General features: G+C 34.0%; 1 protein-coding gene across 2 annotated transcripts in view; it reads right to left on the bottom strand.

The window, feature by feature from the left end:
• The window catches only part of LOC107443298 (very long chain fatty acid elongase 4-like), a 43,141-nt gene that overhangs the window by 9,945 nt on the left and 21,988 nt on the right, over nucleotides 1-11,208 (bottom strand). For both annotated transcript variants that reach the window (XM_021144805.3, XM_043054798.2), the window contains 2 exons: nucleotides 2,193-2,301; nucleotides 138-277 (listed from right to left, as the gene is read on the bottom strand). In XM_021144805.3, coding sequence (XP_021000464.1) covers nucleotides 138-277; nucleotides 2,193-2,301 — 249 coding nt within the window. The remainder of the gene's footprint in view (nucleotides 1-137; nucleotides 278-2,192; nucleotides 2,302-11,208) is intronic.

The raw sequence follows: 11,208 nt of genomic DNA, 5'->3' as shown, positions 1-11,208 counted from the left end.
TATATATATATATATATATCTGTGTGTGCGTGCGTGTGTGTGTGTGTAAAACACTGATTTTGTTCAGAAGTGGTTGTTTTGAAATGGCTTTTAAAGGTTGATTTTTTTAAACATAATATCCTTGGATAAATACTTACAACCTGGAGGAAAGTGAGATACTTTTTTTTCGAATTGATTATATCTTGCATCTTGTCACCGCATGCTGAGAGGGCATAATAGGAATAGGTGCACACATGGACGAAGGAATTTAAACCAGCAGCCACGCAAGAATAGTGAGCTAAAGATCAAAATTGGATATATAAATATTACTGTAAAAACCCCAAGTCTGTTATTTATTGAGTCCTAGGTTTTACCGGTAAAAGTTTGGTAAAGGGTCAAAATTGAGTAATAAACCGGTAAAACCCCAGATTCAGGCTTTTTCCTTGATATATATATAATAGAGAACAATCTGTACATCAAATGGAATAGTAGAACACTAATGTTAAACTAACTGAATACCTAAATTTGATTAAAAACATCGTTTGAATCCAGGTTAGCGCATTTATCTCAGGAAGTCCCAATGGTCTCGCCAACTTTGATGCCAAATGGTTTTTTCCAGATGGTTTTTAACTGCCTTTGAATGAAGTGAGCGATAACAAATTTTTCGAACTTTAATTACTACTGCAATAATAAATTCAAACTGGTCCGTCATTAGAATACTAAACAGCATATTATTTAGATTCTTTGTTCGTGGAGCCTGCAATTAGGACTATAGATACAATTAATGAAGATAACAATCTCAACGGACATCGATAGTTAGTTGAACTGAAAGGCAAACACTTTTTAAAAAAAAAGTGAATGAGTTGCGAAGTGAATATATAGGAACTGTCTACCATCGAGGACGGATTTAAATAAATTGTGAAGATCATCTTGACAAAATAGAGGCAAGACATATTACTATTTGAATAACGTGAAAACAGAGTTGAAAAGAAACTGTGGTTCCTACTATAGTTTTGCCTGCATATACAGAAAAAAGGGATGATTTTAGGACAGTCGGTGAACATTAATATTCTTTTCGAACGATAAAGAACCACGTGTTCATAAAAAGACACTACTACATTATCGCTCGAGGCCTACCAATGATAGTAACTAAAACTTTCCTCCGGTACTTTTAATTAAACCATAGGGAACATCAATAAAACCATGGGAATTTTTAACATTTGCCTGACAAAGTACTATTGATAAAAAGCAGGATTGAAAACATATAAACTGTTTTTATTCCCGTATGAAATTTAAATTCGACTCAAACAATCGTCACTAGCAACCCCTCGCATCTTTCGGTTTTGCAATTCAACTGTAATAATAGATTTCTATCAGCGTTGTCCATGGATTATCTCTTTCCGCAGAGATTTCTCCGTCTATGAAAATATTCATATGCTTTTTCTCAGTTGTGGTAGATTCTTTAACATTCAAATAAGCGTCTGTTCACAAAGTTTCGATCTTTTTATTTGTATCTGTAATTATCTAAAATATTACTTGAACGTTTTTAATATTTGTAAATGTTTGCTTCATTTTTTTTAAAGAATATTTTATTATTATTATTTTTTATTTAAATAGAATGGTATAGTTGGTTTCTCACTTAGAATAATTATTTTCAACTATTTCAGATACAATAACGATGAGATTTCATTCTTAAGATTGTATTTATTTAACATTTTAAGATGTTATGATGACGCGTTTTAAAATTTTAGAATATTGTGAAAGTACTTTTTAACATTTTCGAAATACGTATGCATTAAAAAATACATACATCTAAGCAGAACAGAAAACGTTGGTCAGTATCAAGAATTGTAATGAGATAAAATAATTATAATTTATTTATTTTTTATATATTGTAAAAAATTATATTATAATTATAATTTATTTTTTCGAATCAATCGAGCAAAAGCCTATGTAGTTCGATCGAATTTTGTCTTCGTTGCATATGGGACCGTCATTTGTATAATATCTCGCATGTGATTCTAAGGGTTTTGCTTTTTTTCTTCTTCTTCCGAACAAAAATATAAATTAAGAGCTGGAATTCAAAAAACGTTATAAGTTTAAATCGTTATTAGTTTTTACTATTTTATTAGTTATTTCTTTTCATTCTTTTTAATTCATTCTATCTTTGACTGTAGCTGTTGAATAGATTTTAATAACAGTTCCAATTGTACCTGCACTCTTTGTTCCGATAACACCCCAAGCAATAATAATGATGCTTGAATGGTGAAACACGTGAAGAAATGACACTTGTCGTTGTTTTTTCCTCAGAACAAAGAAACACTGAAAGGTAGAAAAAATGAATGACTAACAAAAGCAATTGCATTTAAAAATTCAAATATATAAAATAATAAATAAGTCTTGTTTCAATAGCTTAAAACAGTAAAATAATTTTTATTAAAAATATTCAGCTCAAAAACTTTGGAAATTACTGATTTACACTTATTGCTTAAAAAAATTTAGCAATATAAAATTGTAGTGCTGTTATCTGCTATTCAATCAAATAACTATTAGTTTTTTTAGTTTTTGTTTGTTGAAGATTTTCAGAATTTTCTTTCTATTTACAAGAATTGAATTACATTTATCTCAAAAAACAGACATTTATCTCTCTCTCTTGCTCTGTATATATATATATATATATATATATAACCCATAACTTCTGTACAAGCACATCCAGCCATACATATTAAAGTTTTACTCCGTGGACTGTCAACAGAATATAAAACAGATGAAATCTCCCATCAACTGACAAAAACAGGCATTACAACTCATAAAGTCATACAGTTTAAGAGAAAAGTGGGCGAGGCCTATAGGCTCCTCCCACTTTTTCTCATAATTCTTAAAAATACAGTGCAAAATCAGCAAATTAACTCCATCACCACTATTCAAAGTATTCCAGTCAGAATAGAGAGATTTCGGGGGGGGGGAGGGTCGTGGATCAATTCAATGTTTTAATTGCCAAGCATTAAAACATTACCACACTCAAAGATCATGCAATGCAGCCTCAAGATGTGTGAAATGCGCTGGCAATCATCGCTCCCACGAATGCCGAAAGGACAGACACACTCCACCAAAATGTTGCAACTGTAGTGAATCCCACACCGCAAACTACACTGGGTGCACAGCCCGTCCCACCAGGAAGGGCTCTTGTCCTGTTCCCACAACAACAGTGGGTCTGGCTCGCAGACTTGTCATAATAATAAAAGAACTCATAAAGAATGAAGAGGTACTCCAATTACTGCAAAGAATCATTAGAGATAATGCTCCATAATGTCATACTCATGCCCAATTCCGGACTATCCATTCTGAACTCTTGCATCAGTGAAATTATTTAGATTATCAAATTCTTCTTCAATGAAAAAAGTGAACCAGCTCAATTAAATTGCTTACTGTATCCGATAGGTGGCGCCACCAATGTTAAACAAAACTTCTGTAAATTTATCTTATATCATGTCATATTTGTCTTACAACTCAAAATTACACAATTCTAACTCTATTCAATGCTAAATTGTCAATTGCATTTATATATATCCTAATTTTACTCATAATTTATCACAACTTATGATTGCATCAAACTTAAATTCCATTCAAATATCAATTGTACTTGCTTATATCTTAATTCAATTCATACTTATTTCACAAGTTATGATTGCATCAAATTCAATCCCACTCAATGCTTAAATAACTATTGTGCTAGTAATATATATATCATGATTCAATACATACTTAAATATCAATTGTGCTATTTATATTCATGAAAATTTCTGATTAATTCATAAATCATGACTCATACTAAATATCAAATCATGTTTAATTTATCAAGCAAATATGCTTGATCTTTTGTTTTGCTACCTAAACGCTGCATAAATCAAAATGATTGTAATTCAACCTGTAAATATTTCATGATGTATGGGTTAGGGGCCGCTGCGGGTTGGGACGACGGAACATGCTTTGCAAATGTCTACTTTTTTCAAAGTGGAACAGCCAAACAGTGGTTTGAAAATAATGAAGACATTTTAATATCATGGGAAGTGTTCCAAACTAGCTTGAAAGGTACACGCTCTGATAGTCTGCAATCAGTACATCGGGTGGAAGAAGAATTGAAAACCAGAACTGAACTACCAGGACAAACAAGTCTTTTATACATACAAGCAGTACTGGGATTATGCTATCGTGTCAACCCTAGCATGAGTGAAGCAGACAAGGTTTCTCATCTTATGAAGGGCATCGTGGAAAATATTTATCAAGTTCTACTGACTTAAGTAGTAGCAAGGACTACCTCTTTCATTGAACGCTGTCAACATGTCGACTCGTGTGTGCAGCAGCGGCTCCTTAATCGAAGGAAGTTTGAAAGATTTCCAAATGCCGTTCTCGTTGAGTCCCTTGAAGACAATTTTGTCAATGATACACCAAGTGCTACAAGAATAAATCGCCCGACTATTTCCTGTTACTGTTCCAACTCCTGAACCAACAATTGACAATTTAGAAGAGGTTATACGACATGAAATTGTGAAGACCTTAGCGTCCATGACCGAAACAAACTTCAACAGAAACAAAGATTTCGATAGTTTTAAATCAACGATACCTGTTTCGTACTCAGAAGCACGCACTACGCCGTCAGCCATCTAGAATTCTAGTTTCTTCTTCTCAGCAAACTTATGAGACTCGCCGTTCTCAACTACCCCGTCTCAAAACTGATATCTGGAGAACAGAGGATAACAGGCCAGTGTGTTATCACTGCGGTCGTCCAGGTCATGTGTACCGACACTGCCGTGACAGACATTTCGAGACTGTTGAGATCTTCCATGTAATTCCCATTGGCGCTAGTATCGCTGTTGTGATGTAACTGCAAATGTGTTTACATTGTATGTTTCAGTTTCGATTTCCAGTATGTTCTGTTGTTGATGTGTTCTATGTACGTATTGTGAATAAAGTTATTGTTACGTTATAAGTTATCAACATTAGTCCTATCATTGTCAATCATCCTAAATACATATCCCATGCCATACAATAAACGGTCACAACAGTTTTGGCGACGAGGAGAAAAATAAGAAGAAATAATCAATAGAATTTCAACATCGTTCAAAAACGAAGCTTCAAAATGGATGAAATTTCAAAACGGAAATGTTTCAAGTAATTGAATTCAGGTACTGTAATTAATTTAAATTTTCAACTATTTTTTCAAACTTTCAATAAATAAATAATGAATGCTGAACAATTCCAAACATTTATTGCTGCATTTAATCAGCAACAACAAGCAATGATAGCACAAATCGAAAAACATTTTTCAAAAGAACAGTCTATTGATTCATCAGTAAATCTTGTTAATGTGCATCCTTTTGAAAATTATGATTCAAAACGTGAAAAATTTTCATGCTATTTAGAACGATTTGAAAATTATTGTTCTATGAAGGGTGTTATTGATAAAGATAAAATTGCTCAACTTCTATGTGTATCTATTGGTTCATCACACTATAATAATTTGGCAGCTTTTCTTGGACCAGAGAAACCAGTCAAACAATTATCACATGATAATCTTGTGAAAGCTTTCAAGCAAATGCTAATTCCTAGAAAAAATGTAGTTGTTTCTCAACATTATTTTTTAAATATATATCAAAAAGAACATGAATCAATTTCAGAATTTGTAGCTGCTTTGCAACGTGATATAGTTGAATGCGAATTTTCTGTGAAATGTGACTGTGATAAATCAGTAACAATTGCAGATGTTTTTCTCCGGGCTCAGTTCATTCGAGGATTGCGTGATGACTGGTTGCGCGAACAGGTGCTACAATCAGATTTAATAACTTTCGATGATGTCTTATCAAAGGCGATTGCTCTGGAGGCGTCCAAAATCGAAAGTAAAGAACTCACTCAAAAAGGTTCTCCACGCTCTACTTCTTACGCTTTAAGTGACAATAATAAAGTTTCAAATTTCTCAGCACGTCATAGAAATCGTTCCAGTTCACGATCTAGTTCTCAACGCCAGAAACCAGATTATAGAGCCCTTGGTATTGAAAATCTATGCATCAGATGTGGCAGAAATAATCACCAAGTCAAAGATTGTCGAATTAATAAAACTAAACTAAAATGTGATTCATGCAAAAAAATAGGTCATGTTAGTAAAGTCTGCATTTCAACTTTAATTAAGATGCCACGAAAGTCAATGAATTCCAGTCCCAGACCTTCTCTTCATGCTGTTTCAACTGAAGTACATGATCAAAATATTACATTTGGTGTCAACTCTATTCACAGCTCTTCACCATGCTATAAAGTTATAGATTTATTTGAAGTTTGCCATGACTCTGACAAATATATCGTCTCTGTATACCTCAATGGGAAGCTACAACATTTCGAAGTAGATTCTGGAGCAAAGTTTTCCCTACTTTCAGAAACTGATTTTGAACGTTTAAATTTAAATGTGCCCTTGGAAAAATCAAACATTGCTTTTCGTACTTATTCTGGAGATATCATTCAACCCAAGGGGAAAGTGCATGTAAATGTTGCATTTCAAAACAAAAACATTACAGGTGAACTTCATATTGTTCCAGCTGGATGTGCAGCTATTCTAGGCCGTCAATGGATTCGAGCCTTAGAAATCGAACTTTTACAAATAGATGCTAATATATCAAACACTTCAATTCATAAATCACCAGTGTATCAAATCAACCCTCTCAATTCACTTTTGGAAAAATTTTCACCCCTCTTTGAAGAACGAGTTGGTTGCGTCCCTCATTTTCAAGTATCACTTCAACTTAGGGATGGAGCAAAAGCCATTTTTACTAGGGAGCGTGACGTTCCTTATGCTCTCCGGGACCGCGTCAATAAAGAATTGGACTCTCTTGAGGCAGATGGAATAATATCCTTAGTGCCTGCGAGTGATTGGGGGTCACCATTGGTTGTCATTCCAAAACCAAACGGTGGCGTCCGATTATGTGTTGATTACAAATGTGGAGTCAATGAACGATTAATTCAATCAAATCATCCAGTAAGAAGGATAGATGATGTGCTTCATAGTCTTCGAAATTCAAGATATTTTTGTAAACTTGATTTATTTAAAGCCTACTTACATTTAAAAGTTGATGAAGATAGTAGCATGATACAGACCATTTCAACACATCGTGGTACGTATCGCATGCATAGGCTTAGTTTTGGAATCAAGACAGCACCATCAAAATTCAATCGCATTCTTTCTCAAACTCTCAAAGGGTTACCAAAAACAGAATCTTACTTTGACGATATTATTATACATGGTGAAACACTTCAAGAATGTACTGAAAATTTAGAAGCTTGCTTACAAAGACTTTCTGACTATGATCTGCACATAAATAAACAAAAGTGTTCCTTTTTTCAAGAAAAATCGAATATCTCGGACACGTTATTGAATATAATAAGATAAGTAAATCGCCAACAAAAATTCAAGCTGTTCAAGAAATGCCAAGACCATCAAATATTGAAGAAATCAAATGATTTTTGGGACTTGTAACTTACTACTCCCGTTTTCTGCCAAATTTTTCAATTATATCATACCCACTTCGACGGTTGCTAAGAAAAAACCAGCCTTGGTTATGGACTGCAAGTTGTGAATCTGCATTTCTGAAACTAAAAATGAACTTACCAGTGATAGAGTTCTTGTTCCTTTTGATCCTAGTTTACCAATTGTCCTGACCACAGATGCCAGCCCTACGGGAATTGCAGCAGTATTGAGTCACTCTAAACAAGGTGTAGAAAGACCTATTGCTTACGCATCTCGTTCACTTACCAACTCCGAATAAAACTATAGCCAATTAGATCGAGAGGCTTTAGCTATTATTTTTGGTGTTACACAATTCTTCAATTACTTATTTGGTAAACATTTCAAACTTATTACTGACAATGAGCCACTAACAAGAATTTTTCATTCTCAAAAGGCACTACCACGTATGACTTCAGCACGATTACTTCGCTATTCTTCCTACTTATCAAGTTTTGATTACTCAGTGCAATTCAAAAAGGGATCTGAAAATCAAAAAGGTCGATTGCCTGTCTAGAGCTCTAATTCAAAAACCCGAAAACTCAGTCGATAAATTTATAGGGGAAGAAGCAAATCAAATATGTGCCGAAAACATTTTCCAAATTTCAAGTGAAAAAATAACATCTTTATCAATCCAGTCTGAAACAAAGAAAGATTCAGAACTCAGCGAAATAATTGAAAGGCTGAACAACAACTCTGAAGATTCAGAATTTACATTGTTTGATGGCATACTTTTTCGAAGAGAAAGAGTAGTTATTCCAAAAAGCTTACGTTCAAACATACTAAAGGAACTTCACGAAACTCATCTAGGAATAACTAAAATGAAGCAACTGGCAAGACAGTATGTTTATTGGCCTGCCATTGATCGTGACATTGAGAATTTAGTCAAAGGATGTGAAGGCTGCGCATTGACAAAGTCTAATCCTCCAGAGGTATCTGTCCATCCGTGGGAATCTCCAGCAGATAACTGGGACAGAATTCATATAGATTATGCAGGTCCATTTGAAAATTACTATTTTTTGGTGTGTGTTGATGCTAAGTCCAAATGGGCGGAAGTCAAAGTCATTAAAGATGCCCCAACTAGTTCAAAAACCATCCTTTTGATAGAAACATTTTTTTCTTTTCATGGCTATCCACAGGTTATTGTATCTGATAATGCTTCAATATTTCAAAGTGAAGAATTCCATTCTTATTGTTCTAATCGAGGAATATTTCAAAAATTCATCGCTCCAGAACATCCTGCCAACAATGACCTTGCAGAGCGAAACGTCCAAACCTTAAAGCAAAAGATAAAAGCTTCTTTTCTTGAAAAATCCTCAATCCCAAGTAAAGTTCAAAACATATTATTCCGTTATAGAGCAACACCTCTAGCTTGTGGACAGTCACCTGCTCAATTATACTTACATAGAAAAATCCGTATACGTATAAACTCAATTCATCCAACACCATCAACAGTTTCCAGTACTCCTGTAAGATCTTTTTCAGTGGGGGAGAGAGTCCAGGTGAGGTTGTTCATAAATAACCATAACGTATGGCAGTTTGGCAAAGTCGTGAAAAAGTATGGTACACGTCATTATTTGATTTTACTAGACTCAGGTCGGCAATTAAAGAGACACATAAACCAATTAAGATCAACAATAATTCCAGAGAAAAAAAAGTGTGTGACTTTTGGCCCAACCCAGTCTTTTGACATTCCTAAACCATCTAAGATCTCCTCACCTACTCAGCCTAGTATTCTAGAACTTCCAACAAATTCCAAACAGGACGTTGTGACAAAACCAAAAAGAAAGAGACAATTACCTACACGCTTTAGGGACTTCGTAATGTCATAAGCATATTTCAAATCTGTTTTAAGTATTTTCAATTAAGTGTATTTTTCAATTATATATTTAACATATTCAATTTTTAAGTAGCTAATGTTTTCAATTAACTGTTATTTCAATTCTAATTAAGTGGGGGAGACTGTTGAGATCTTCCATGTAATTCCACTGGCGCTAGTATCGCGGTTGTGATGTAACTGCAACTGTGTGTACATTGTATGTTTCAGTTTCGATTTCCAGTATGTTCTGTTGTTGATGTGTTCTATGTACGTATTGTGCCTAAAGTTATTGTTATGTTATAAGTTATCAACATTAGTGCTATCATTGTCAATCATCCTAAATACATATCCCATGCCATTTAATAAACGGTCACAACAGAGACTATAACCCACGACAAAGAGAGACGATCATCTCAGACGAGGGTGTTAGTCCCAGTAGTCAACTTAGGAGTTCATCGCCACAATTTGAAGAACGAAGACGATCACCATCCCCATATAGGCGTAGAAATAGATCACCCTATCTACATGCAGACGTTCCAATCGCTCACCTACTGGGCGTTCAATGGAAACCTAGAAGAAACGCCCTTCTTCGGAGGCAAGGTCGCTAAGGGAGAAAAACCTCCAACAGTGGCGCAGATGAAGACAATAATCTTACATTTAAAAAATATTTCGACCTTTATTAGGTGAAATAATAAAAAATAATAAATATTTACTAAAATTTAATTTTTTCATAGTATTTTCTTGGGATAAACGAATTTCACAACTGCATGCAAAAATATTTCAATTCGCTTAAAAAGTTTTCGAAATATAGTGATATACACAAGAAATAAGATTAACATTAAGGGGATTAAAAGTTTGGAGCCCTCTCTTGACCAAGCATTGGAACCATATTTCCTAGATTATGGCTACCCCCTATATTTTTGGGGTTAAAAGTGCAAATCCGATAAAAAAATAAATATATATTCAGAGAAAATACGTTTTTGTGTCTGATTTCGTAACTTAAAACACCGTTCGCACTTATTAATTAGCATATTTGAAGTCACCCCTCGAGCAATTAAGATTAAGTCCTGGAACGTGGATCATTAGATGAAACGTTATTCAGAATGGTCTATTTTTTACACTGTACAATAACTGTAAAATTCATGCAAATCTAATAAAAACGCTGTAATTAAGAAAATATTAGTCTCACATAAACGTCTAAAAAATTAATTACAATTTCTTACTTTTTTTAAATTCCATAGATTCCTTATTAACCGTTTAATTTAAATTCTTATTTAACTTAACTAGGCATGTTGTTACATATGCCAATAGCAGCAAGCCTGCTTGAAATCAAGCGAATGTTTTAGGCTGAGGGTGCGCTTCTTGTATTTCGGTGGCGCCATCTATAACCGAAATTATGATTTTACCATACACATTAGTCACAACCCGTCTCACTTACCTTTCATCCACCTGCAGATCGTATTTTTGACCTGAACCAGAGAACGATCAATTTCCAATTCAGTATTGATTTGTCATGTGATCTTTTAGGATGATGGAGAACCGTTCTCATGAACACGAGTCCAACGCCCTATTAATCAGGTTATCCCGGCCTAAACCGGGTATTGTCTTACGAATTATTTGAACCTGATATTCAAATATATTTTTAAAGACACTTGGATATTATAACTATTTATTAATTTTATTGGAATTAGTTTAACAGGGGCCTTTGATTTCTATTTAATAGCATCCCTCTTTTTAAAGTAATCTGATTGAATCTAGTTGATCTGAAATAAGCGTCGAGGAATAAACAATATCTCGTGGAATCAGATTTTTCAATAATATAATCAAAATAAATTAGATAACCTGGTTTCAATTGATGCTG

The sequence above is a fragment of the Parasteatoda tepidariorum genome, chromosome 8 (genome assembly GCF_043381705.1).
Source record: "Parasteatoda tepidariorum isolate YZ-2023 chromosome 8, CAS_Ptep_4.0, whole genome shotgun sequence".
NCBI lineage: Eukaryota > Metazoa > Arthropoda > Arachnida > Araneae > Theridiidae > Parasteatoda > Parasteatoda tepidariorum.
The sequence above is the reverse complement of the archived record's forward strand: the minus strand, read 5'-3'. Positions and strand labels throughout refer to the sequence as shown.